Here is a 27,770-nt window from a genome sequence, read left to right as displayed (position 1 = left end):
CTCAGTGAGGGCGTGAGTCCCCTGTCATCAGAGGCATGCAGGCCAAGATGGGAGGCCACCCATGTGGAGGCGCAGAGGTGTTTATAGGGTATAAAGCAGGTCATGGGAGGTGGGCTCTGAGATCCGCCTTTGGGGGGAGGGCTGCGAGTTCGGAGGGGGCAGAAATAGAGGCCCAGGCTCCACGTGAGCCATCAGCACGCAGTCCTGTTTGCCTTCCAGACAGGCCCACGTGGCAGGCACAGGTAATATCGCCACCTTACGGACAGGAAGCCCAGAGGCATTAAGTGACCCACCAAGGAGCCACAGCTAGAAGTGGCAGGGCAGGGGGCACCACCCGACCCCATCAGACTCCACGGAGACGAGTACTTTCTCCTCGGAGACCCTGAGCACCTGCCACGTGTGCCTCCTCATAACCACCCTGTGAGGCACGTTCCCAGTTTACAGATGAGCAAACCAAGGCTCTGAGAGATCACGCAGCTTTGCTAGGCTCACTCAGCGGAGCCAGGGCAAGACCCACGTTCACTCCCAGACCCGCACACTGCCTGAGAGGCCTGCCACGGTGCAGAGGGTGGGCCCAGTCCTAACGAGGGGCCAGAGAAAGGGGCCAGAACGCTGTGGCTGGAAAGAGCCGGGCTGTGCAGTTTGGGCCTCAGCAGCCCCGTCTGTTACATGGGATGGGTGGTGCGGGACCCTGGAGACCTCCCCACGCCAGCATCCTGTGAGGCCGGAAAGTTCCACGGGCCTTTCCAAAGACTCCATCTCCCCCTGCACCCCTGCACCCCTGCCCCAGGCCCCCTGTGTCTCCCCACCCATCTCTCGAGTGGAGGAAAGCACATTGAAGTAAGGGGACACATCTGTACACACCATTTTTAGAAAACGGGGTCTTTTGTTACAAAAAAACAACAGTTCTGAACAGTTAACATTGTAAAAAGGTATAAAAATACAGGGACTCTGAGGAATTTCCTGACAAACACTCTGAACTAAGGCGGAGAGATCGCTGGGAAGCCAGGGGAGGGTCTGGGTCTCTGACTCCCAGGCACCCCTCCTCTTTCCCATGAGCCCATGCTCTAGGGCCAGCCAGGGGCAAGGGGGTCTCCCCGACCCCCTGGCTTTGGCTCAGACACTCAGGTGACCTGGATGCTCATCCCAGGGGTGGGGACTGGACTGAGGTGGGGCCCTGGATGCCGCTAAGAAGCTGCCACCGGAGTTCCTGGCGTCCAGCACGGCCACCTGGCTCCTCCCTACCCTGAGCTCTGGGCCAGGGGGCCACCCAGGAAGGGGCTCATTCCCCTGGGGGGCCGGAGGTTTGGGGGAAGGATGCTGAGCTCCTCCGGAGCTCCTGCTGCAACTGTCCCTTCAGTGTGGACACCTGGGAAGAAAGAGAAAGTAGGGCCAGCCTGGTCCCCAGCCTGAGGCCAGAGAAAGGGGCATGTGGCTGCAGCTGGGACCCCAGAAGGGACCCAATCCTGCCCGCTTCAGGAAAAAACGGGTCTCATTAAACACCAGGGTGCTTCCTACCCCTTCCGTCCCGACCCACGTGGCAGCTGCTGACTGCTCCTTGGCATCTTGTCAGAGGAGCCACCCGTCCCCACTCTCATCACTTAGGCAGGCCTGGCACCAGCCCCACCAGGGGTGCCTGTGACCCAGGCCTGGCCCTACCCAAGCAGCCTTGTCCTGCACATGTCAGGTCAGGGATGGCTGGGAAGGCAGGGACTAAGCAGGCCAGGAAGGGTCATCCCTGGGACTTCTGCTGTTGCTCTAAGGAAAAAGGCCCCCTCTTTCCTCTGGGATGGTAGCTTGTCGGGATAACCTAGGCTGGGGCTGCTGAGGCCACCTGTGCCACCCAGGAGACAACAATGAGGACAGTAGAGCCACAGCACGGGGACGGAGTTCCAGCGACATCACTTGAGCCCGCGTCCAGCCATGACGGAGACCAGCACAGATCCCCTGGACCACTTGGGTCCTAGGTGCCGCCGACTGCTCACACCCGAGGTCACAGCCAGCCCTCTCCCGCTCCCTCCCCCCGAGGGCGCTTCTGCACTATCCTGGGCCAGAACCCGGCCAGGCCTGAGCACCTGCTCTTCCAAACCGCGCACGCGCTGCCGGTGGGCCCGCTCCCGAGCCTCCAGGGTGCGCTCTGTCTGCACCTGGGCACTGCGCAGTCGCTCCACCTCCCGCTCTACCTCCCGCTGCTGCTGCTCCGCGGCCTCCAGCCGGGCTGGGCTCTGGTCCTGCTCCAGTGCCACCACCTGGGCCTGCGGGAAGAGCGGCAAGTCAGGGGTGTGGCCCTGTGTGTGTGTGGCGGGGGGGGGGGGGGGGGGGGGGTAGGGGGTGTGGGTATCGGGCACTCCCAGGAATGGGGGCCTAGAAGGCCCCTCAGGACAGTGCAGGCGGGGGGAGCAAAAGAGATCCTGGTTTGTCCCCCATGTTCCTGGCCCCCCGGGTCTGCGAATCCGGGGTCAGGGTACCTAGTGACCCCGCTGACAGGCATGCACATGCGCACACCGTGCACACACGCGCAGACGTAGTCAAACGTGGACACGCCCACATTCGTACCGGCCCCAAAGCAAGCACGGAAGTACTTAGCCCTTGGTCACAGGGACGCGTGCCTACGAGCAAAGCTCCAATACTCCTACATCTTCGGACAGGAAGACTTCGGTACAGGAAGATACACACACACCTGGAACACGTTCCTGACACGCAGACTTGTCACATCTGTGCGCGAGTCACGTTACATGCAGAACACTCCCACGCACGCTCACGCCTCCATGTTCCACAACACGCAAACACACAGGCTCACACGCTAACCGGCATCTCTCTCCTCTCCACTCTGGGGAGGAGCCCTCCCTCTAGGACCTTGCTCTGGGCTGTGCCCCGCAAGAGTCTGGGCTCGTGGGTTATGGAGGTTGAGGACCCTGGGCTTGCTGAGCCATCAGCAGCTCCTGGGACGGTCTGGCACTCAGGCCTGGGGCAGACGTGGGGCCCGGGGCCAGGGCTAGGGAGAGAGGGGGTGGCCAGGGGCTGGACCTCCAGCAGCTGGATCTGCCTCTGGGCCTCAGCCAGCTCCAGCTCAGCCCCCGTGAGCGTGCGGTCCAGGCGGCCCTTCTCGGCGCTCAGCCGCACCGTGTCCTCATGGCTGCGAAGCTTCTCGCGCTCCACCTAGGCCGGGAGAGGAGGAGGGCGTTAAGGCGCCCGGGGGAAGGGGGGAGGGCTCCCGTGAAGAGGGAGGGGCGCAGAGAGGGGTGTGAGGTTAGAGGCAGCAGGAGCAGGGGCCGGAGGGCACCTGAGGCCCCGGCCCTGGGGACGTAAGGCCAAGACCCCGAGGAAGTGGGGGGACAGCGCCGGCGGCTCAGCCCACCTTGTCCAGCATCCTCTTGAGGGCCACCCGGTCCTTCTCCAGCCGCAGCGCTGACCGCTCCACCTCCCGCTTCTCGGCCTCCAGCTGAGCGAGGGCTCGCTGCAGGCCGTCCAGGCGCTCCTGGAGCAGCCGCCGCTCCTCCTGCAGCTTCTGGACCGCGTGCAGGGCCGCTGCCTCCCCCTCCTGTCGCTGCCGCAGCACCTGCAGAAGCCGGCAGGCCCCTAATGCCTCCGGGCCTCGGTGCGTGTGCCTCTGAAGCTTGGGGATGGTGAGGCCAGCCTTGGCCCCGCAGGGGGGGGGTGGTGAGGCCCCCATCAGAGAACTATCACCTGAGGCCACGTTGTTCTCTGAGCCTCAGCTTCTCCATCTGCGTAATGGGGGCGCGGGCTGAATGAACCACGCTTCCTCACGGGAGGCTGGGCCCGGGTTCGGGATGAGGTGGGGATACGGAAGGTCCCGCTGCATCCTGAGGGCCTCGGCGTCCCGGGGACAGAAGGGGCCCATCGTGGCCCTCACCTCCTGAAGCTGTTGCAGCTGGCCCTCTGCCTCTGCCCGCTGCACCTCCAGGTCCGCCAGCTCGCCTCGCATCGTCTGCAGCTGCTCACTCAGGGAGCTGCTCTGCTTCCGGGCCTCCGATAACGCCTGCCGAGCGGCCTCCAGCCGTTCCTGGGGGGGCAGGGGCTCTACTCTGTACCTCTGGGTCAGGGTTACAACCCGCAAAACAGCCCCAAAATCTTATCTGGAGGGCGAGGCAGACAGCAGGCCTGGCCCACTGACCTGCATGACCCCGTATCTGGGTCCCTCAAGCCTATACCAGTAGGCGTATTCTTATTGCCCCCGCCCACCCCAAGCCCCTTCCTATTGGCCAATGCTCCTACTGGGCCCACCCACCTCAAAGCGCTCATAGACTGGCTCCCTAGGGTTCCCAACTGACTGTCCTCCAAGGGCCCCTCCAAGCCTGCCCTTGTTGGCTCTCACTGGGACCACCCCCAGCCAGGCCCTGGAACCCCCGTACTTGGAGAACTTGGCGGTCATGTTCACAAGCGGTCAGGGCCTTCTGCAGGTGCAGATTCTTGTCCTGGGTGCTGGTAAGGTTGGCGCTACTCTGGGCCAGTGCTTCTGACAGGCCCTGCGCCTTGTCCCGCAAGGCCCCCTCGCTCTCTTCCATCTTGGCCAGGGCCCCGTTCAGCCGCTCCACTGTCAGCTGCAGAGTCCCCGCCTTCACCTCACTGTCTGCCACCTGGCAGGAGGGCAGACAGGACAGTGAAGTGGCTCTGCTCTCACCCTGGCCTCCAGCAGGAACGGTGAACCCAAGCCAAGCTCCTCCCACCCCTGCCTAGGCCTTCATCATCGACCCTCATTGTTCCCATGCGCTCCCACTGGCTCAGCCCACTGCAGCCTAGGCTCCGCCCCACTGCTGGTTTTAACTACCCTCACCCGGAGTGCCACAAACCCGGATGTCCCAGACCCCAGGGTCTCCTCCCCTGCCAGGGAGGAGAAAAGGTAACCACCACAATCCAGAAATGTTCTGTGTTCTTGACTTTGGTGGGTGCCCTTGTAGGACTAGCGTAGTAACTGAACGTTCTAGTTAGAGCTGAGCTTCCTGGCAGCCAAGGCAAAAAAGGGACATGAGTGAAACCTATATCTCTAACTTGTCCCACATGTTTCCTAGGAATGAAGATTCTGGTGTCAAAGAGTCCTAAATTCTAATTTCAGCTGTGTCTCTTATTAGCTATGTGATCTTGGGTGATGGTAGCCCCTCTCTGTCTGTCTGTCTGTCCACGAAATGAGGATGATGCTTGCCTCGGGGTTGTTGGGAGTATTACGTAGTCCCCGTAAAGCACCCGGCACTGAGCATGCAGATGAGAAACCCGCAAAGGGGAATGGGGACCCACCTGTCTCTGCAGGGAGTCCACCCGATCCTGGAGGGCCTGGGCAAGGGCCTCACGGTCACTGAGGCCCAGGCGGCTGCGCTGCAGTTCCCCCTCGAGTGAGCGCCGCTGCAGCTCAAGCTTGATGGTGCGGCTCTCAGAGGCATCCAACACCTCCTTCAGACGCCGCTTGTCACTCTCCAGCTTCACCTCATTGGCCTTCATCTTGCTGATCTTCTCCTGCGGGTGGGGGAGGGGTCAGGCCCCAGCCGCCCAGCCACCCCCGACCCCGCGCCTCCCACACCCCGTCAGGACCCTCAGGAGAAAGTGGGGAGCAGCCTTGAAGAGGCTGGCCCAACCCCTCACTGTGTACCTGGGGCCAGCCTGTGACCCTTGCGAGGCCCTCCACCTCCCCACATGTTCACAGGATGGGTTGGCCTGAGGATCCCAGAGCGCTTTCTGGATCTGGCTGATCCGGCCTTTCTAACAGGCTCTGTGATCCAGGATTCTCCCTTCCTGCTCTGTGGCCCGACCGCACATCTGTGCAGTGGGGAGACTGCACGGGCCCAGGGGTACCACAAAGTGTTCGCAGAGCCCCGGGGTGGGAAGGGAGGGTGAAAAGGCAGATTCTAGGGCTTCCCTGTTCTGCTGCATCACTCCCCAGAGCCAGGCCCAGAAGCTGCATTGTGTGATCTGAGCTGAGTCAGGTAGGAGCCTTGGGCACCCCCTGGTTTTAGGGCATGATGTTCCTCCCTCCCCCACATGGGGTCAGACAGTAAAAAGAGGCTTGAGGAGTAGGGAGAGGACAGGAAGACAGACTGAATCCCCCCCCCCCAAGCCCGGCCCCCTGCCGCCGTGCTCAGAGCCCCAACTCTGCCATGTCTGGGCCTGGCAGCCCCACTCTGGCCCCTGCCCAGCTTTGTTCCAGGCCTCCTCCTGCGGCCCCTGCGGCTGGGCCGGAGGCCAGAGCTGGAACCACAGACATAACAATCCAGCTCAAACTTGACCTGGAGCCAGAGACAGGGGGTGGGCTGTGGGGGCAACGATGGAGGGCCGGGGAGGAAGGGGGAAGGAGTGAGGGGACCTTTGGCATGAGAAGGGCTCAAGGCTTCGGTGGCCTGGACTGTCGCCCCCAGGGCCAGGGTGTCCTGCCCCGGGCGCACGCACATGCGTGCGCACACACACACACACACACACACACACACACGACACGTGTACACAGATGTCCCCCAAACACATATAAAAACCCCAGAACACCACTCATGTGGCTATACAGAGACAAAGGAAACCAACGTCCCCTGAACACCATATGTTAAGCGCATTCACAGGGCGCCTGGGTGGCTCAGCCAGTTCGGCATCCAACTTTTGATTCCGGCTCAGGCCATGGTCTCACAGTTTGAGGGATCAGGCCCCACATCAGGCTCTGCGCTGACAATGAGGACCCCACTTGTGATTCTTTTTCTCCCTCTCTCTTTGCCCCTCCCCTGCTCGTGCTCGCTCTCAAAAACAAATAAACTTAAAAAAAAAAAAAAGAGCACTTGTGTATCGTCTCTGGGAGACGACTGCTGGCCTCCCTCTTTTACGCAGGAGGAAAACGAGACCAAGCAGGCAATAAACAGCACGGCCGGGACTTGAACAGACTTTCTTCTGTCAGGCTCAAAAGCCCAGGCCTTTTCTTCTGCAGCCTGGTGACCTCAAGGAGGAGCGAGCGGGTGCAATCTGAACGTGCTTCCGGACAGAGTCACAGGCGGCTCACTTCAGTGGGTGCTGCAACCCAGGCAGACAGCAACGGAGACGCACACGGTAGGACTCCCAGACAGCCATTCAAGCACAGGCGGACGCCCCCCTGCCCCCGCCGGCCCTCAGCTCCCGTCTACCTGGCTGGCCCGGAGCTCACTCTCGGTGGCCTGCAGGCTCCTCTCCAGGGCGGCCACCTGGTCCAGGGCGGCCCGGCGCTCCCGCTCGCTGCGCCGCACATTCTCCTCCTGCAGCACCAGCTCTGCCTGGGCCCCGCTCAGCCGCCCGTCCACGCGGCGTCGGGCTGCAGCACCCCAGCCCCGTCAGGCCTGGCCGGGCGCACCCCGAGACCCGAACCTGGCCACCAGATGCCCGGCCTGCCCTCCGCCCGCCACAGGGCCTGCCTCTCCGAGTCCTTGAGGGTCTGCCGGTCTGCACACGTGGAGTGGAGCTGACCAGGGAGGGACCCCCAGAGGAGACGGCCCCCCATTCAGGTCACGGTGGGCAGGGCAGGGACGGGGGAGCCGCTCAGGCCAATCCCACACGTCCCACCTCAGCGGCTAAGAGCACAGAGAGCAGGGAGCCGGGGGTGGGGGGGTCAAACTCACCTTCCGCACCGTCGGCCACAGCCTTCTGCAGCTGCCTCGCCCGTGAGGTGGCACTGTCCCTCTCAGCCTCCATCTCAGCCAGCTGTCGACTCAGGACACCGGTCTGGGCCTGAAGCTCATCCTGCGACCCCGACGTGGGGCGGGGGAGGAAGGGAAGACCCCTGTTCTGACACCTGCAGCCCCTCGCAGGGCCCTCAGCCACCCGGTTCCCTACCCAGCGGCTCACACCCAGCCTCACCCGCTGCCTCTGGGCACTCCGCAGCTCCTGCAGGAACTCCCGGAGGGCTCCCCGTACCGCCTCCGGGTCCAGGTCTGGGGATGCCGGGGAGGTGGCAGGTCCTGGGGATGGTGGCTCGGACCCAGGGCTGCGTTCCAAGGGGCTGGGGCTGCTGAGCCCTTCGCCGCTTCCTGGGGGAGGCGGCATGCTTAGGGCTGCGGGAACCCGAGCCTCTCGGGCCTGGGTGGTGCCTGCGGGCTGCTCGCACACCTCACCCCCCTCCCCCCGACCCCGAGCCGCACCCAGCAGCTTGCAGGGGCTTCCCACCGCACGCTGGCCCTCACCTTCTTGCTTAACCCTTCCCTGGTCCCAGGCCCCTCAGAGTAAGCCCAACTTCCCTGCCGTCGTGCAGAGGCCCCGTTGCTCACCCTAGCACAGCCCTCTCACCTTTTACAAGCCGTCCCTTCCACATGACCCTCGGCTCCCAAGTTCTAGAACATTCCCTCTTCCGGGACCAGGGCCTTCGTGCATGCTGTTCCCTTCTCTCCCCACGGCCTCTCTTTGCCTGGCCCATTCCATTAGATCTGCTCCCCAGACGTGTCCCTGATCCCAGGCTGGGTCATGAGGCTCCAAGGTCTGCCTCCCCGCCAAGACCAGGGGCACTGTGAGGGCTGCACACCCAGGGCCCAGTCCAAGGGTGGTCGTTCCACCACCTCAACATCTCCCTGCTTCCTATCTGCCAGGCACTGACGGCCTATCCCACCTTCACGATAATTCTCTGAGGAGTAAGAACCTTCACAGGCTGGACGCGCTCAAAGCAGTTAAGCGATCTGCTTGGTCTCAAAGCTGGGAAGATCCCGCAATGGGATTTAGAACCAGGTAGCCCTACTTCCAGAAAGAGAAATGAACTCTGTCTGTTTGAAGAGGCCAGAGGGGCGCACAGAGACAGGGCGCCACCTGGAGGTCAGCATCGGAACCACAGGGCAGGGCGTCAGCCTGCCCATAGCATCCTCCTGCCTTCGCAAGTGACACCTAAGCTGCCCCACGGCTCTGTCAACAGCCACAGGACCTGGAGCAGGATGTCTACCCACTGTCCCCAAGGGCCCCTACCACAGAGTGGCCTGCAAGGATTACTCAGGCGTGTCCTTTGTCCTCACCTCCCACTCGTCTGTACCTGTTCACTGCCCTGTGCCTGCTGTCCCCTCGGTGTTCACAGGGGAACTGCCAGTCAGGCACTCGTCCCTTGTCCTCGCCCCTTACTTCCACTTGTCCCTTGTCCTCAGAGTCTCCTCTCCCACCCATCCTTCCCCCACCTACCACCTCCTCACCGGGGCTCTCCATTGCCCACACAAACACCCCTACCCCTGCCCTTGCTGTATCTTTAAAAATTTCTGGGGCGCCTGGGTGGCTCAGTAGGTTGAGCATCTAACTTCGGCTCAGGTCATGATCTCATGGTTTGCGAGTTCGAGCCCCGCATCGGGCTCGGTGCTGACAGCTCAGAGCCTGGAGCCTGCTTCGGATTCTGTGTCTCCCTCTCTCTCTGCCCCTCCCCTGCTTGCACTCTGTCTCTCTCTCTTAAAATTCTTTTTTAAATTTCTTTGCTGTGATAATATATATAACATACAATATGCTTTCCCAGCCATCTTTTTTTCAGGTTCTTAATTTTAATTAAATAACATTTAGTAACATTATGGTTAGCAGGGTGTGTGTGTGTGTCTTAAGAAATCCTTTCCCATCCTAAAGCCGTAAGGATATTTTCCTATGTTGTCTTTTAAAAGCTACAGTTTTGCCTTTTGTATTTAATCTTCAAATCTACTTAGGAGTGCCTGGCTGGCTCAGTCAGAAGAGCATGGGACTCTTGACCTTAGGGTTGTGAGTTCAAGCCCCACAAGGGGTGTACAGATTACCTAAATAAATAAAAAACTTAAAAAAAAATGCAGTTCATCTAACTGAAATTGATGTTTATCTAAAAGGTGATGGAAGGGTCTCTTTCTTTTTTATTTTTTCTGTATGGATTCTCAATTATCCAAATACTTTTGGGACTTTTGGGAAAGTCCATCACAGACCAAGCTTCCAACACAGATCAGGTTTCTTTGGACATGCAGGTCTGGTCCTTGACCACACAGCCAGTGTTGGTCTCAGTGGCACAGCACCTGAATTACTAAAACTTTATATTAACTTTTATCTTTGGCAAGGCAAGCCCCTACCCCTAGCCATCTAGTTCTTTTTCTTCAAGAGTGTGTTGGCTTTCTTGGCCTTTGTTTTTCCATAGATGTTTTAGAATTGGCTTGTCAAGTTTCACACACACACAAAGAATTTTGCCAAAATACCATTCAATCTATGGATGAATCTGGAAGAACTGACATCTTTATAATAGTGAATTTGTTGATACATACAATCATTTCTCCTATTTAGGTTTCTTTTAACGTCTCTCAACAACATTTATGGCTGTCTCCGTAAAAGTCATATTAGATTAGAATTATTTTGGGGCGCCTGGGTGGCGCAGTCGGTTAAGCGTCCGACTTCAGCCAGGTCACGATCTCGCGGTCCGTGAGTTCGAGCCCCGCGTCGGGCTCTGGGCTGATGGCTCAGAGCCTGGAGCCTGTTTCCGATTCTGTGTCTCCCTCTCTCTCTGCCCCTCCCCCGTTCATGCTCTGTCTCTCTCTGTCCCAAAAATAAATAAACGTTGAAAAGAATTATTTTTTTCCTTGGATAGTAGACCTTATCTGTAAAGTCATCTAGATCTGGTGTTTTCTTTGGGGGAGAGATTTCTTAGTGCCAGTATAAATTTTATTTTATCAATTCTGCTGTTGGCAGTAAACAACAAACGTGTTCTGCTTCTGTTGATATAATAAAATATAATTAACTTTTGTATGTTGATCTTGTTTCCAGCAACCTTACTAAAGCTTCTTACTTGTTCTAACAATTTGTTGTAGCTTCTCCTGTATTTTTTTTTACAAATTTTTTTAACGTTTTTTTATTTTTGAGAGAGAGAGATAGAGCATGAGCAGGGGAGGGGCAGAGAGAGAGGGTGACACAGAATCCAAAGAAGGCTCCAGGCTCTGAGCTGTCAGCACAGAGCCCGACACGGGGCTCGAACTCACAAACCATGAGGTCATAACCAGAGCCGAAGTCAGATGCTTACCTGCCTGAGCCACCCAGGTGCCCCCTCCTGTATTTTCTACATAGAAAAATCACGTGATCTGTAAATAGTGGCAGTTTTGTTTCTCCCTTCCTGAACCTTAAAACATTAATTCTATGTTTCTTACCATAGTGTACTGGCTAGGACCTTTGAGACTTCCAGTACAATATTAAATACAGGAGTCAAATGTAATATTTGCTGTAGGGTTTTGGAGAACTAGTTTATCAGTTAAGGAAACCTTTTTCTAGTTTTCCAAGAGTTTGGATCATAACTGTATGTTGAATTTTATCAAATGCTTTTTCTACATCCGTTTTGGTGGCCTTTTTTTTTTAATTTTTTAACGTTTATTTATTATTGAGAGACAGAGCGTGAGCAGGGGAGGGGCAGAGAGAGAGGGAGACACAGAATCGGAAGCAGGCTCCAGGCTCCGAGCTATCAGCACAGAGCCCGATGCGGGGCTCGAACGCACAAACCGCAAGATCATGACCTGAGCAGAAGTCAGACACTTAACCGACTGAGCCACCCAGGCGCCCCAATGTGGCCTTTCTAACCAGTTATATTCACATTGTTATGTGACCATCACCACTATCTGTTCCCAAATCTTCCATCATACCTATTTTGGGTTGAACTATGTCCCCCCAAAATTCATTAGTTGAAGCTCCAACCCCTGGCACGTCAGAACGTGAATTTATTTGGGAGTAAGCTTCTTGGAGATGTAATTAGTTAAGAGGAGGTCATAGTGGGGATGCCTGGGTGGCTCAGTCAGTTAAGCACTTGGTTTCAGCTCAGGTCATGATCTCAGTTTGTGGCTTCTAGCCCCGTACTGGGCTTTGCACTGACAGTGTGGAGCCTGCCTGGAATTCTCTCTTTCCCTCTCTCCCTACCCCTCCCCTGCTCTCTCTCTCTCTAAAAAAAAAAAAAAAGAAAAAAGACGAGGTCATAGTTGAGTATGGTGAGCCCCTAATCCAGTATTATTGGTATCCTAACACAAAGGGGGAATTTGGATACACACACGAGAAGGCCAAGTGAAGCTTGGGTCCTGCTGCCACAAGCCTAGGAACTATAGGCAGCCAGGAGAGAGGCCTGGAACAGATTCTTCCCTAGAGACTTCAGAAGGAGCATGGTCCCACTGACACCTTAATCTGGGACTCTGGCCTTCAGAACAATGAGACACAAACTGAAGTTTAAGGTACTCTGTTTTGCAGCCCCAGCAAACTGACAGGTACGGCCTCAAACAGAAACTCTGTGCCCACTAAGCAGTAACTCCCGAGCCTCCCCTCCCCCCAGTCCCTAGTGACCTCTAATCTACTTTCTACCTCTATACATGTGTCTCTTCTGGGTATTTCCCGCAAGCGTCCCTTTGTGACTGGCTTTTCACTTAGCATAATATTGTCGAGGCTCATCCATGTTGTAACACGGATCAGAATAGCATTGCTTTGTAAGGCTGGATAATATCCCTCTGTGTGGCTACGCCACATTTTGTTTATCTACTCATCTGTCGATGGACACTGGTTGATTCCACCTTTTATGATGCTCTGAACGGTTGGTGCACACGTATCTGTTCAAGGCCCCTTTTTCAGTTCTTTTGGTCCTATATCTAGGGATAGAATGGTTGGGGCACATGGTAATTCTAAGTGTTTTTCTAAGGTTTTTTGTGTTTTTTTTTTTTTAAACCGTTTATTTTTCAGAGAGAGACCGAGCCTGAGCAGGGGAGGGGCAGAGAGAGAGGGAGACACGAAATCCGCAGCAGGCTCCAGACTCTGAGCCGTCAGCACAGAGCCCGACATGGGGCTCGAACTCATGAACCGCGAGATCGTGACCTGAGCCGAAGTCAGATGCTTAACCGACGGAGCCACTCAGGCTGCCAAATTCTAAGTTTTTTGACGAACTGCCAAACTGGTTTCCACATCAGCTGTGCTGTTTTACGTTCTCACCAGCAATGTCCTTGAATGCATTTGTCCTTACCTATTCTCCAGCCCTTACTACCACCCAGAACATTCTCGATTTCATCTCTATGTCACATTTATGGTCTGCTCCTCTCCCTAGACTAGAAACTCCCTAAGCGCAGAAACGCCAGTCAGTTTGTTTACTGCTCCATCCCATAGTGAAGCTGTCTTGGGCACCCAGCCAGCGCTTAATAAGTATTGCATAACTGATCGAATGTGATCCAGGGGTTCAATCTGTGGATTGAAGAGGCAACAACTCAGCATCCCATAGTGAACTGCCCACGGTGCTAAGATTCCAGAGGTTCTATTCTAGGCCCTAGGAGTCAAGATAGAATCATGTCAGGCTGAGACAAGGATGCTCTCCAAAGGTGTGCTCACCCCTGCTATATAGCACAGCGCTGACTTTCCCGGAGTCATCCACAGGGCCCTGGGAACAAATGGGACTGGAACGATTTCTGAAGGAGTTGCTCGAAGAGGTTTTAGGCCGGGTAGGTAACTGTCTGGCTGTGATGCTGGGGTCACAAGTCTAGTGTGGAGGGGTATCAAGCTAGGGGTGGGAGGCTGATGGAGAGAGGGAGTGAGGATCAGTTATAGAGGACAGAGCCTCAAAGTCTCAGAGGAGTCAGGGGCATTAAGAACAAGCACCATCAGGGGCGCCTGGATGGCTCAGTCGGTTGAGCGTTGGACTTCAGCTCAGGTCATGATCTCACGGTTCCTGGGTTCAAGCCCCGCGTCCAGCTCTGTGCTGACAGCTCAAAGCCTGGAGCCTGCTTCGGATTCTGTCTCCCTCTCTCTCTGCCCCTCCCCCACTCGCGCGCGCGCGCGCGCGCGCGCGCTCTCTCTCTCTCTGAAAAACACTTAAAAAAAAAAAAAAAAAAGCACCAGCACCTCCTTTAAAATGAAGCAAGCAGAGGAACACAAATCAGCGAAGGGGAAGAGCCTGGGCAGACTCCCCAAAGGGAAGGAAAGTGATATGGGGCGGGATTGAGACTGGTCCGTTGGGAAGGAAAGTGATATGGGGCGGGATTGAGACTGGTCCGTTAAAGGAGAGGCGTGGCCCAGACAGCAGTCCGCTCTCAGGCGGAGCCGACCTAATCGGGGGCGTGGCCACAGTGAAGCCCGCCCACCGCCCCGCCCTTTCCCTCGTGGCTCCACTCACCTCCAGCGGGCGCGCCCCGGGCCGGCGAGCCCGGCGAGGGCAGCGGGGCCGGGCTGGGAGTGCGCCCGAGGCCCAGGCCCCGACGCAGAGCTGAGCGCAGGCCGCCCAGCTGGGTCTCGGCTGCGCGCCGCTGCGCCTCCACGCGGGCCAGCTCGGCCTCCAGGCCTTGCGCCCGGCCCTCGGCCGCGCTCAGCCGCAGCCCCAGCTCCGCGGCTTCGGCCCGCACCGCCTCCAGCTTCAGCTCCAAGCTGCGGGCGTGGTCCAGCTGCAGCTTCTCGGCGCCGCGTGCCTCCTCCAGGGAGGCCAGCAGGCCTCGCTCGCGGGCCCTGAACTCGCCCTCTTGTTCCTGCAGCTTCCTCTGGGCTCCCTGGAGCTGGGTCGGGCAACGCCGGGAGGTGGGGGTCAGCAAGGCCACCCCCAACCCGACGCCCCGCCTCCCAGGCCCAGTCTGGAGCCCACCCACCCAAAAGTGGCTGGGACAACACCTGCTTCTTTAGTGGTCTCCACCCAGGCAGTTTGTGCAGGAATATCCACGGGAAAGTGGGAATTAACTACTAGAATCTTTTTTTCTCTTCGTTCTGTGTACATGCCTTGTAATATATACAATTTATTAGTAATAAACTAACAGCCCACACTTCCCTGGACAGGACTTATCAGTGCCAGGGACTAAGTACTTTCCCAAAAAAACTTTACCACCATGAATCATCTCCATTTTACAAGGGAGGAAACTGAGGCACAGAGCAGCTGTGCCAAGGCCAAACTGCTAGTAAGCTCGGAGCCAGGATTCAAAGCCAAGCACAGTAGCTCCATGGCTGTTTTCTTTCTTTTTCCTTTCTTCCTTCCTTCTTTCTTATGTTTTTAATGTTTATTTTTTGAGAGAGAGATTGACGGAGTGTGAGCGAGTGTGAGCAGGGGAGGGGCAGAGAGAGAGGGAGACACAGAATCCGAAGCAGGCTCCGGGCCCTGAGCTGTCAGCCCAGAGCCTGACGCGGGGCTTGAACCCACAAACCGTGAGATCATGACCTGAGCTGAAGTCGGACGCTCAACCAACTGGGCCACCCAGGCGCCCCTCCAGTGGCTGTTCTTCCAACCATTAGGCTGTACTCTCTCTCAGTGCACATAACTTATCAATAAATCACACAATGGGGCATGTACTAAAAAATTATTTTCTGATGGAGTGCATGATCCCACACACCCCCCTCTGGTTTAGAGGATAAATCAACCACTCACAGCCATCAGTTTCACTAGAAACCACCATTCACAGAGCCCCTGGATGCCAGGACTTATGCTAGGGCCCCCAGCCCATCAGTGCTCTGAACCACAGAGAGGTTAAGTGATTTAGTCAAGGTCACACAGTAGATGCACTAAAGTGACAACAGCCAGAAAAGCGGAATGGAAAGAGTATAGGCTTGGGAGTCAGACAGACCTGGGTGGCTGTGTGATCTTGAGTAGACCCCTTGACCTCTCTGAGCCTAAGTGTCTGGTTCTCTGTGAAAAATGGGGTAAGAGAGCCTGCCTCACTAGGCTGCTGAGAGAATCAAACAAGGTTATGTCTACAGAGCTCCCCCTACCCCCCTCACCCCTGCTACACCGTTCCTGCAGCTGTTATTACTATTATACCTGGAGAAGAATCTCAAGGAGCGGAGGACAGGAACGAGTCCTCGGGAGTGATGTCTCAGAATGACTCCAGCATTGGAGTCCCCACCCGCTTCTTGACGGGGGGGAGGAAACCCAGGGCACCCCCCAACTGCCTCCTAAGACCCTCCCCATCCACACCCGAGTTACCTCCTGCCGAATGGCCTCCAGGCTGGCCTCGCCCTTCAGCAGCTTCTGTCGGAGGCCCAGGGCCTCCCGCCGGCCCTCCTTTTCTGCCCGCTCGCCCAGGGCCAGGCGGCCCTGCAGCTCCACCAGCTCCCGGCCCAGCCTGGTGTTCTCACCGTCCAGCACCTTCATCTGTGAGAGAGAGCAGACAGGTAGGACCCAGCATCCATTCTCGGCATCCACAGCCCCTTCTAGCCCAGGGTGGCGAGGGCCTGTTCAACTCTGCCCCTATACCTTGTCCTGTCCAGAAACAGGGAGCACTCAGGACCCACTGCTCCAGGGACACAGACATTGAACACCACCTCGAATCCACTGGGGACCTGCTCCAGATAACTTCACCGAGCTCCAGCCATGCCAGGCTCCTGGACACCAATCACCTCCATTTATTGCCTAATCGCAACTACTTATCTTGGGGCGTGGTGGACCCGCATCAGAAAAGGAATTCTGCAGGGCAGGAACCACAGGCCTCCTGGTCACCTTCCTCTACAGTGATGCCTGACCTACGGAGTGCTTACCACGTGTCCACATCTGTTCTAAGCGTTTCGATTGTACGAACTCATTTGGTCTCACACAACTGTCTATAGGGCAGGTACTGACATTATCCTTACTCAATAGATAATGGAGCCTAGAGAGGAGAAGTGACTTGCTCAAAGCCACACAGCCCACAAGCAGCAGACTGGGATTTAATCTCAGATGAGCGGGATACAAAGGTATGTTCTAAGCCCCCATTTCCCCACAGGAGCAGGTGGGGGGTAAGGCCCATCTACCCCATGCCACTAAGAGTGAGGGGGCTGCATGCACAACACCCAGCAAGAGCCTGGCACATAAATGTGACTTCCTTTCAGACACTCCTGTGGCTTCCCAAGACTTCAACCCAACAGGAAGGAGCCCGAAGCGGTAAAGGGGGGGCCTTGGTGGGAGATGAAGAGAGTTTGGTAGTCACGCTGTGATATCTCTGGACGAGGTAGAGCCTAGGAGCCAAATGGGGCTCTTGCCTGTTCTGTAAGTCTTCTGGGAAAGCCTGAGCCAAGGACGGTTTTTACATGTTTGTAAATAGTTGGACATGGTTCATTTTGAAATGGTGGAAACAAAATCCAAGAACAGGGGCGCCTGAGTGGCTCAGTCGGTTAAGCGTCCGACTTCGGCTCAGGTCATGATCTCACGGCTCGGGAGTTCGAGCCCCGCGTCAGGCTCTGGGCTGACAGCTCAGGGCCTGGAGCCCCCCTCGGGTTCTGTGTCTCCCTCTGTCTGCCCCTCCGCTGCTTGCACTCTGTCTCTCGCGTTGTCTCAAAAATAAATAAACGTTAAAAAAATAAATTTTTTTAACTCTAGGAATATTACGTCTTACACGCGAAAAATGATATAAAATCGAATTTCGGGGCCCATCAACAAAGTGTTCATGGAACACGCGCCCGCACATGTACGTACTGTGTCGGGCTGCTTTCTCGCCCTGCTGGCAGAGTTGAGTAACCGCGACAGAGACCGTATGGCCCGTAGAGCTGGAAATAGTTACTGCCGGCCTCTTTACGAGTGTTCGCCAGCTCCCGATCCATCTCACGGGGCCTACACCTTTTGTTGCTCATGGATTCCTCTGAGATTTGGACAAGAGGCAGCACGCGGCAAGGGCCCGGGGCGGGTACCTGCCGCCGGAGCTCCTGCAGTTCCCGGCGGGCCTCCAGCCGCGAGCGCTCCACCTCCTGCAGTCCGGCCCGCAGCTCCTCGGCCTCCCTGCCCGCGGCCACCCGTGCCTCCGTGAGGAGCACCAGCTTCTGCTCCCTGTCCTCGTTGGCAAGCTTCAAGCTGGAGTGGGGGCGGGGGGGAAGGCAGAGGGCAGAGGGCAGAGGTCAGCGGCAGCCACGGGTCCCGGGAAGAGTGCAGGGTGGGGATCTACACAGAAGCCTGTTCTCCTTGGGGGCCTGGGTGGCTCAGTGGGTGAAGTGTAGACTCTTCCTGATTTCAGCTCGGGTCACGATCTCGTGGTTCATGAGTTCAAGCCCCGCGTCAGGCTCTGCGCTGACAGTGAGGCGCCTGCTTGGATTCTCTCTCTCCCCCTCTCTCTGCCCCTCCTCCGCTTGCTCTGTCTCTCAAAATAAATAAATAAACTTAAAAAAAAAAAAAAGTCTGTCCCCCTAATCCCTGGAGTTGGTCGGACTGGCTCTTGGCCTAGAGGTGCCCCAAGTGTTACTTGCCCACGTGGCCCCTCCTGAGCTAAGCCCTGTAGGGCCGGGGGCCAGGCCCGAGGCTGCAAGAGGCCAACAGGTGACTCCAGGGTTGGGGCTAGTCTCCAGGGTGACACCAGCAGGTGGGGTCAGCCGCTACCTTTCCCCTTCTTTCAGATGGGAAAATTGCCTAAAACCACCCACGTGGCCAGCTATGGTTCAAGGGCACAGACTCCCCATCTGTGTGATTTCCCCAGAACCCTGGGGGTGAAGTTAGCTTCCAGGGACGTGATTCAGGGTGAAGGATGGGCTCGGTAAAGGACCGAGCTGGCCCCCGCCCCCACGTTGCCCCACCTGATCCGTTCGCTCTCAGCCTTCTTCACGGCCGCCCGCAGCTCCTCGTTGGAACGCCGCAGGGCCTCACGCTCCTTGACACCCTCACCCAGGCTGCGCCGCAGCTCGCTGGCCTCCTGGCGCTGGGCCTCACGGCCATCCTGACTGTCGCGCACCTTGCGCTGGGCCTCCAACAGCTCCCGCCGCAACCCGTCACGGGCGTCCTCCAGCAGGCGCAGCTGCGTCCGAAGCTCCTCTGCCTGCGAGGGTGGCAGGTTGTCACGGGACAGGGTACGGGCCCTGCCGGAGCCGGCACTTGGCAGAAGCCAGCCCGCACCTGTATCCCCGGCCACAGGCACCTGCCCCGCGGCTCTGCAGCGACTCAGACCACAGGTGTGAGTTCTGATTCGGGGGCAGAGCGTGCTGGAGTTAGTGGTGTTTGGGCCTGAAATAATCATCCACCAGGATCTTTCTATGGAGGGACACCAAGAGGGCAGGGACCCCACCAGTGCCGAGTCCCAGACAGATACAACGAGCGCTTAATAAAGGCTTACCGCCTCCTTTCTACATTGGCTGTTCGCTCGTTCTCAAATGCAGGGACAAACCTTACACACTCTTCTGGGCCCCTAGTGGGCCAGGCCCCCCGCGGCATTTAGGGTATGCTGCCCGGAACGGCTCACCTCGCGCACGGAGGACTCCCGCTGCCTGTCCAGGTTTCGGGCCTGTTCTTGTAGCCTCTTGGCCTCCTGGGCATGGGCTGCGGCAGCCTCCTCAAGCTGGGCCCGTAGGTCCCGCAGCTCGGACGTCAGCGCGTTCACAGTGCTCTAGGACAGACAGGACTCCTCAGACTTGGTGTCCCCGTCCCCCTCCCCCGGCTGTTTCCAGGAGGGTCGGCTCCAAACGCGGCCCTTCCCGCGGGCCTGCCACACCGTCTGCTGATCCCTTGATGCCCAGTGAGTGCTGTGCCCACAGCCGCTCTCTCCCTCAGACTAGGATTCACCGGGCAGAGCTGTGCCACCTCCCTTTCATGGGGGACCCCACGGAGGGGCTGAAGCTCCCCCCGCAGCCTGGGAGAGGAGGCCCCTCCAAGCAGGGTCGTGCCTCCTGGCTCGGATGGAGGCCCACCTGCCTGGCCTGCCCTACCCGGTCCTGCTCCTGCCGGCTCTGGGCGTCTCTCTTGTGCCGCTCCAAATCCAGGGAGACGGCGGCCAGGCTGTGCTGTGTACCCATCAGCTTCTCCGACAGCGCCGTCTTCTCGGACTCCTTCAGGGACAGGGCCTGGGCAGAGGCGGGGAGCAAAGGGCTTGGGGGCTCGGCTGCTCATGGGGGCACGCTTGGGCCCTTCCCCTACCCTGCCCTGGGAAATGTGCCCCCTGGGGGCTCGGTGCCTTGTCTGGGTCACCACAGGTGGACCCGGGGCAGCGGTGCGGACTCAGCCCCTCCGTAGCCCCCGAAAAGGGCACAACCGCCATAACAGCAAGTCTGGACGTGGACACAACTTAGAAATCCTGCCAACTTCCCACGGTAATCCTGGCCCTTCATTATTCCCCTTTTACAGATGAGGAAACGGACTCAAAGAGGCAGAGTGGCTTGCTCAGAGTGACACGGCCAGTAAGGACAGGCCTGTCTCCTTTACGGTATGGGAAAGTCAGGAGTTAGGTCTTTTGAGGAGGGTTCAGCTGCTACACGTGGGCAACGCAGGGACTGCTCAGAAGGCAACCCCGGGGACACCATGGCCAGCCTGGAGTGGCAGAAGGGATGGCAGGCTGTGGGTCAGCTTTCTGGGACCCAGTGCTCACAGTGCCACGAATGTGACAGCCGCTCCGGGAGTTCCCAGGCACGGCTCACTGAACGTGGTCTCAGCAATGCTTCACACACACCCCTGGAGTCCCCCCATCCTGCAGGTGAGGGAACTGAGACCCAGAGAGGGACTCCTAGCTCCCAGCTGCTGAGCGGCTGAACAGGGACCAGCCCCGGGAGAACAGGGGCCCCTGGGGCAGCAGCGGAGGCCACCCCGGGGCTCACGAACCTGCTGCTTCTCGCTCTCGGCCAGGAGGAGGCCCTCGTCACGCTCCTGCTGCAGGGCGGCGATCTCCTCGCTCAGCTCTTCCTTCTCTGCCTCCAGCCGTGCCAACAGCTCCTCTCGCTCCCGGTGCATCTGACCCTGCAGCTGGGCCCGCTCGGCCTCCAGCTCCCGCCACGCTGCCTCCTGCGGGCCAGGACCCAGGCACGTGTGACCCACAAGGCTGGACTCAGGCGGCCCCTCACCGACCTCAGGCCAGCAAGAGCCACTTGTAGCCCAGAACCTGAGCGGCAGGGCAGGCCACCAGGCAACTACAAGGTGGGGTGAATGGTAAGGGCTGTGACGGGGTCACGCCGGGGCTGTGTGCGCCCCAGGGAGCGGCAGGAGCCTGGCCCGGGGGCCAGAGAACACTTCCCAAAGAACAGATGAGCCGCAGTCCGTCAGGTCAAGAGAGAAACAGAATCCCAAACCCAGAGTCCAGCCCCGGGCCCGGAGGAAAGAGAAAACCCGACACACTGTATCTAAGGTCACTGGAGCTTGAACTACGAGGGGGACATGCATCAGAGCCATGGGCAGCGGCCAGGCCAGACCAGGCCCTGTGGGCTGTAGAGAGGGGTGGGCTGATTCTGAGAAGAGTCGGGGCAAGCTAGGGATGAGCTGGATCGAGGGGCGGTTTGGAAGCTGTGGAAGAGGGACAGGGATCAGGGCTGAGGTAGTGAGGGGCGGGGTGGGCTGTGGGGAGCAAAGGGGGTCTAGGGATGGCAGAGCAGCCCGACAGAAGAGAACAGATTCGGTGATGTTAAGAGGCCAAGCCAGAAGGCACAGGAGGAGTCAGAGAGGACACAGGAGTCTGGCGCCCTGGGGACTGGGTGGATGGGTGAGTAGGTAGAACCCACAGGCAAAGAAAGAACGGCCCCCTGGTGGTCCCAGGCGGGTACTTGGCCCCAGCAGTAGGCCCTAGCAACCTTGCGAGAAGTAGGCCCAGGTGCCCCTTCTTCAAATCTTTGCTGCCCCCTGCTGGAGAAGGGAAATACTATCCACCCAAATTTAAGACGACTGACTCTAGGCGCGATGTGGTGGCCCCTGGAGTCATAAAGCAACAGCCTGAACTGCTGAGAGACGCAGCCCTGTCCAACACGGGGCTCTGGACAGTATCTTAGAGCCATAGTAATAACAATCAGCGTTTATGGAGCACTTATGAAGTGCCAATCATTATTCCAAACCCTTTTTATGGATTATCTCACCTCACCTTCACAATACTCTATACTATCATTATCCCCATCGTTACGGGCACTGAGGCCGTAGGCAACCTAACCAATGTATGACCAAGATCAGGTCCAAACCCAGGCAAAGAAACTCTAGAACCAGTGCTCTTAGATAGCTCTGTTTGGTCTTCTGGTGACCAGGCTCTTTGCCTAAGTGCTCAGGTCCCAGAGTGGTCTTTCGTATGCAAACAGACTTCTTAGCAAATGAAAGTGTTTGTTAAGCGTTAAGCGTCTGACATCAGCTCAGGTCATGATCTCAAGGTTGGTTTGTGAGTGAGTTCGAGCTCCGCATCAGGTTCTGCACTGATGGTGCAGAGCCTGCTTGAGATCTTCTCTCTTCTCTCTCTCTGCCCCTCCCCCACTTGCACACGCGCTCTCACTCTCTCTCTCAAAATAAATAAATAAGCTTAAAAAAAAAAAGTGCTTTCCTACTATACATTAGATCAGCGTTTCCCAAATGTGGCTGTGGACGCCCTGCATCAGGATCACCAGGGCTGAACCAGATTTGGGGCCTGGGAATCTGCATGTTTGATAAGGCATCCCCAGTGGATCCTCACAGGTGCCCTCAGGGCCCCTGGGACAGGCATGAGGTTCTGTTTCACAGATTTGGAGACTGATGCAGAGTGAGAAGGGTGAGTTGCCTGAGGTCACAGAGGAGACACCGGTTCAGAGCCCCGCCTGCCCCAACCAGCTGCCAGAACCTTCTCTCGCTGGAGTCGTTGCAAGTCCTCCTCATGGGCGGCCCGCTGCTCCCGCAGAGAGGCCTGGGCCTCCCGCTCAGCCTGCACCAGCTTCTGGGCCATCAGCTCCTTGTCCAGAGCCACCTTCTCCTCTGTAGTTGTCATCTGTTGCCGTAGGCCCACCAGCTCCCCTGCACAGGAAGGGACAGCCTTGGGTCAGAACCTCCCCATGGGCCAGCAGACTCAAACCTGATGAGCCACGTGGGCAGTTCCCAGATGATCGAGGGTCCCCCTGGGATCTAGGCTGAGTTCCCTTGGAGAAGCTCCCTGCTCTCTCTGGGCCTCAGTTTCCCCATCTGCCACATGAGTCCATTGGCCCTGTCTCCCTCCCTGTCGACTGCGAATGGCATCAAAGAAATGAAACGACATGAGGAAGCCCTCCCTCCCCTAAATGGGGAGGTTAGCAAAAATATAACAGCCCCCATTATTGACTGAATGCTTACAAGGGGTCAAACTCCTGGCTGAGAGATATATTCTCACCACACCTTCGTAACACACCTACGTGGCTTGTCTCACGCCCAATCTACAGATGAGGACATGGAGGCTCAGGGAAGTCAGGTAATTTTCCAAAGCTGCACGGCTTTCCGTCAGGCATCTCCTTTAATGACTGATTGCTATAAACATACTTGCTGGGCTGTCAGCACTAATGGAGGTGACCATGGGGAAGTCATACCCCACTGGGAACAATCTAAAAACCATCTCCTGGGTTGGAAGCCCACCAGAGACTCTGTCAGCATGCCCCTTCCTAGTTCTGTCTGGCTCAGGTAGATGTGGACAGCAAAATTAATTTTTACGGCCCAAGTAGATGCCTGGTAAATGCTCGTTGAGTAAGAGGAACCCCTGAGTTGAGACACTGGGTGGGGAACGCGGAGGGAAGAGGGGCTGCGGGTGGGGGGCCGAGAGTCCGTGGCTCTGCAGAGAACTCAGACCTAAGTGCCCTGACGAGGACAAACAGCCACCGCTGGCTGAACCAGGCCCTGGGCCAAGGCCTTCACACACTTTTCTCGCCTCATCCTGGCAACAGCTGTAGAGGAGGAGCATTATCACCTCTAACTGCCAATGAGGAACCTTCGGCCCAGAGAGGGAAGAGGCTTGCTCGAGAGAGCTCAGATCTAAGTAGCAAAAGCAGAATCGGAACTCAGGTCAGCCAGACTCCAGGGCCCGTGCTCCCAACCTCCAGAGCCCCCAGAACCCGATGGGTTATATAGACCGGGCTGGAGCCTGGAGTTCCCTACCCCCGATTCGGGCCCCGCATACCAGTCAGGGTCTCCTTGGCCAGCAGCAGGGCCTGCCCGTCGGCTTCCAGCTGCTCCCGGCGGGCCTCGAGCTGCGCGAACTGCCGCTGCACCTCGAACAGGCTACTCTCCAGGGCTTCCTTCTCCAGGCTGCGGCACATACAATCCCTGAGGCCTTGGGACTCAGCCTCCTGGGCCCCAGGAAACTGTGGCTCCCAGGGCGTGGCCGGCCGTGGGCCAGGTGCCAGCCTACCTGCTCAGCCAGGCCCACGCTCCCTGGGGGAAGGCTGGGCCCTAGCTAGAACGTGTTGGCAAGCCTGGCTCCTAAGTAACTGCCCCCATGGGCCAATGCCAGGGCGGGCCCAGGCAGACCCCCCCTCCCCCCCATCCCACCGCCTGCCCAGGGTGGGCTGGGCAGAGCCTAAGGCCTTACCGCAAGCGTGTGGCCTCCTCCGACAGGGTCCGGCTTTCTCGCTCAGCTGCGGCCAGCTGCACCGCCAGGCCGGCCCGCTCTTTGGCCAGAGCCTCCTTCTCCCGGGCTGCCCGCTCCAGCGCCTCCACCTGCCGCTGCGTCTCCCTCTGTGCCTGTTCCAGCTCCTGCTCGCGCCCGCTCAGCTGCCGGGAGAGCTGGCCCGACCCAGGCACCATGAGTACCACTCCCCAAACTCCCCGGCTTCTCGTCAGGCAGCACCCCGACCCTGAGCCCGACCCAGGCCTGGCCTGGCAGGCGGGAGACCTGGATTCAACCTCAGGCTGTGTGTGCTGTGTGTACTTGGACAAATCACAGCGTTCTCTGGACCTACGATGTACACGCATACAAAATAAGCGTCAGGGGGCGCCTGGGTGGCTCAGTGCGTCGTTAAGCGTCCGACTCTTAATTTTGGCTCAGGTCATGATCTCACGGTTTGTGAGATCGAGCCCCGCCCTGGGCTCTGAGCTCACAGCACAGAGCCTGCTTGGGATTCTGTCTCTCCCTCTCTCCCTGCCCCTCCCCACTCATTTTCTCTCGTTCTCTCTCTCTCTCTCTGTCTCTCAAAACAAATAAATACAGGGGCGCCTGGGGGGCTCAGTCGGTTAAGCATCCTGACTTCAGCTCAGGTCATGATCTCACGTTCATAGAATTGAGCCCCACGTCAGGTTCCGCACTGAGCATGAGGCCTGCCTGAGATTCTCCCTCTCTCCCTCTGCCCCTCTCCCCCATTCTCCTCCTCAAATAAAAAAATAATAAGTGTCCTCACTCAGTGTGGGGAGTGCCAGAATGCTTTCTGTGCCTGAAAATTTCCAGAGGAGCTGAATACACAAAACAGAGCGGAGCCCTGGAGCCCTGTGTCCTGTGCCCCGTAGCCCATCGCCTAGAGGTCCCTCCCAGGAACCTGGGCTCTCCAGGACAGGCACTATATCAAGGCCCCTGGATCCCTGAAATCCTAAGGTGCCTTCCCGCTGGGTCCCCAAAAGTCTAAGGTGCCAATTCAAAACTTCTCTATCTGGTATCGTATCATGAATTTTTACTGGGTGGCGATCCGTCTACCAAGTGCCTCCGCGACTGTGCTGTTCAGAACAACGCTTTGCGGTAAGAACCATTAGCCCCACGTGACAGAGGGGTCAACTGAGGCATCGGGCGGTTGCGGAGCTTGCCCACGGCTCCCAGCTAGCAAAGGGAGGGCTGGACTTAAACCCAGAATCACGCTCCTAGGCCCAGGAGCTATCCCCTGGATGGGGATCCCCTGGATCCCAGGAGGCAGGAGGCTGGGAGGCTGAAACCCCTTCCCCCTCCTTGCTCCCATCCCCCCCACCCCACACCCACCTGGGCCAGCTGCTCCTGCAGCCGGCAGCGCTCCTGGCGCAACGTGGGGAGCTGGTGCTCCAGGGCCTCCCGGGCCTGCTCGGCCACCCGCAGGGAGCCCTCCAGGCCCTGCTGTTCCACCTCCTGCTCCAACCGTAGGTGCTCCAGCCGTTCCTGCGCCTCCCGTGCCAAGCAGGCCTCCTGCTCCACCTGCCGTTGCCGGCCCAGCAGGACCGCCTTTTCCTCTTCCAGCTGCGGCAGCCAGGTGCAAGCGAACCAGCCGGAGGGTCAGCTCAGCCCCTCCACCAGCGGAAGGCCCGCGGACGCCCCGTCCTCTCCACCCACCCATCATAGCCAGCCCAGGGGCGGCTCCCCGGGGGAAGGGGTGTGGGGACACTGAGGAGGAGGCAGCAGGGAGGAGGGGCCACGGAGCTTCTTTTCTCTCAGACCGCGAGAGAGAAGACACAGACAGAGTCAGAACAGACACAGAAAGAGAGGCAGTGACCAGGACAGGCACAGATGGACCAGGCACAGGACAGGACCAGGACCTGTCCCGACAGGTACAGGGCCAGAGGTGTACAGGGAGATATGCAGCGAGGGTGAGGGGCGGGGGCCGAGGCTGGGCCTGGGGCACCTCAGTGAGTAGGGCTTCTGAGTGCGGGCACACGGCATACCTGGGCGACGAGGCGGTTCAGACCCAGCTTGTCCTGGGCGAGGCTCTCGTTGAGGGCGCTCAGCTTGGACAAGGAGTCCCGCAGAGAGGCCTCTTCGACCCTCAGCTTGGTCATTGAGAGTTCGAGCTCCACGCGGCCGGCCTCAGCCTGCGGGGTGGGGGCGAGGGTGGCCAGAGACAGCCGGATGGGAGAGATGGAGAGAGGGGAGAGGCGGGGAGAGGCAGGAAACGACGTGCAGAGGCACAGAGATGGGAGAGGGTGGAGGCATGGAGGTGGGAGGGTGGGGAGAAACACCCTCAGAGACGGGGTGGGGGGCGAGGGAAAACAGAACATGAGACAGAAAACAATCACTACAGGCCGGCTGCCTATGAAGTTACTCAAAAGAAGCCACACACAGCAGAGCTGTGCGGGAGCCAAGGGAACCCCAGCTCTTGTAGGGCAGGGCGGGGGTCAGAGGGTCCCACAGAGCGGGGTCTAAGGGGACACTGCTCAAGACCCAGAGTACAGGGGTGGGGCAGGCACCCGCCAAGGACTGTGTCCCCAGCTCTCACAGACCCAGGACTTGTGTCCAGAGGTGGGATGGGATGGCCTGAACAGCACTGCCCCAGACGCATCTGGAAAAGCAAGGACATGACCACTAATAGAGGTCCGTTCACTTATGACTGGGGTCCGAGGACAGCCTGTGGTCTGGGGGGCCGGGAACAGCCTGTGCACAGGGTCAGAGGCCAGCCTGAAACAGGGGGCAGTGTGTGGCCAGAGGGAGAAGGCCTGGGGCCTCGGGGACCCACCTTGGTCAGCGCCTCAGCCACCTCGGCCTTCTCAGCCTGTAGCATGTCCCTCTGCAGCGTGGCACAGCTCAGCGCCTCCCTCACCTCCACCAGCTCCTTCGCCAGCCCTGAGCGCTTCATTTCCAGCTGCTCTAGCTGTCTGTGGCTGTGGGACACAGGGTGGGCGGGTGCCCCACGTCACCTCCCTGCTCAGAGTCTCCCGCAGCCAGACGGCGCTGGCGCAGGCCAGGGACCAGGCCTGAGACGGGAGCCCTGGAGGCCAGAGCCTCACTCACAAGGGCAGCCAAGCCCACCACTTTTGGCTCTGGGACTCTGGGACTCTGGGCCTCAGTTTTCACATCTGCAAAATGGGGTAACAGCTGCCTCATGAAGTTGTTATAAGGATATGTGATCTACTGAACACGAAATGCTTAAAACAGTGCCTGACATATCTCCCCAACAGTCTGCAGAAGCAAGAACAATATTCTCTACCACAATGTACTAAACACCACTGGTACTGATGCCTCAGAGGAGGAGGCAGTGCAGTGGCCAAGAGGTTAACTCTGAAGGCAGAACGCTTGGGTTCAAAGCCCGGCTCTTTACTAACTAGCCGTGTGATGACCTAGGTCAAATTACATGGCCCTTCTATGCCTCAGTTTCACCATCCACAAAATGGGGATGAGAGCTCCTACAGCAGAGTTGCCATGAGGGCTGAACACGAGAACCTCAGTGTAGGGGTGCCGGGGAGGCTCAGTCGGGTGAGCGGCTGACTTTGATTCAGGTCGTGATCCCACGGGTCGTGAGTTCGAGCCCTGCGTCGGGTCCTGCGCTAACAGCACAGAGCCTGCTTGGGATCCTCTCTCTCTGTCCCTCCCCTGCTCTCTTTCTCTGAAAAATAAATACACGTTAAAAAAAAAGGGGGGGGAGAGAGA

General features: G+C 58.2%; 1 protein-coding gene across 4 annotated transcripts in view; it reads right to left on the bottom strand.

The window, feature by feature from the left end:
* Positions 1-841: 841 nt before the first annotated feature.
* Positions 842-27,770, bottom strand: part of CROCC (ciliary rootlet coiled-coil, rootletin) — a 45,599-nt gene continuing 18,670 nt past the window's right edge. For 2 of the 4 annotated variants that reach the window (XM_045475802.1, XM_045475804.1), the window contains 22 exons: positions 26,860-27,004; positions 26,072-26,218; positions 25,419-25,649; positions 24,048-24,241; positions 23,637-23,764; positions 22,341-22,510; positions 20,381-20,560; positions 19,495-19,629; positions 19,032-19,175; positions 18,373-18,611; positions 17,500-17,659; positions 15,824-15,991; positions 14,039-14,411; positions 7,813-7,982; positions 7,575-7,695; positions 7,107-7,270; positions 5,254-5,469; positions 4,374-4,598; positions 3,875-4,024; positions 3,359-3,559; positions 3,028-3,159; positions 842-2,255 (listed from right to left, as the gene is read on the bottom strand). In XM_045475802.1, the coding sequence (XP_045331758.1) occupies positions 1,902-2,255; positions 3,028-3,159; positions 3,359-3,559; positions 3,875-4,024; positions 4,374-4,598; positions 5,254-5,469; positions 7,107-7,270; positions 7,575-7,695; positions 7,813-7,982; positions 14,039-14,411; positions 15,824-15,991; positions 17,500-17,659; positions 18,373-18,611; positions 19,032-19,175; positions 19,495-19,629; positions 20,381-20,560; positions 22,341-22,510; positions 23,637-23,764; positions 24,048-24,241; positions 25,419-25,649; positions 26,072-26,218; positions 26,860-27,004 (4,147 nt within the window). In that variant the 3' untranslated portion in view covers positions 842-1,901. The remainder of the gene's footprint in view (positions 2,256-3,027; positions 3,160-3,358; positions 3,560-3,874; positions 4,025-4,373; positions 4,599-5,253; positions 5,470-7,106; positions 7,271-7,574; positions 7,696-7,812; positions 7,983-14,038; positions 14,412-15,823; positions 15,992-17,499; positions 17,660-18,372; positions 18,612-19,031; positions 19,176-19,494; positions 19,630-20,380; positions 20,561-22,340; positions 22,511-23,636; positions 23,765-24,047; positions 24,242-25,418; positions 25,650-26,071; positions 26,219-26,859; positions 27,005-27,770) is intronic. The other 2 variants (XM_045475803.1, XM_045475805.1) reach the window with 2 other exon arrangements.

Source organism: Leopardus geoffroyi, chromosome C1, assembly GCF_018350155.1.
Source record: "Leopardus geoffroyi isolate Oge1 chromosome C1, O.geoffroyi_Oge1_pat1.0, whole genome shotgun sequence".
NCBI lineage: Eukaryota > Metazoa > Chordata > Mammalia > Carnivora > Felidae > Leopardus > Leopardus geoffroyi.
This window is presented reverse-complemented; position numbering and strand designations above follow the sequence as displayed.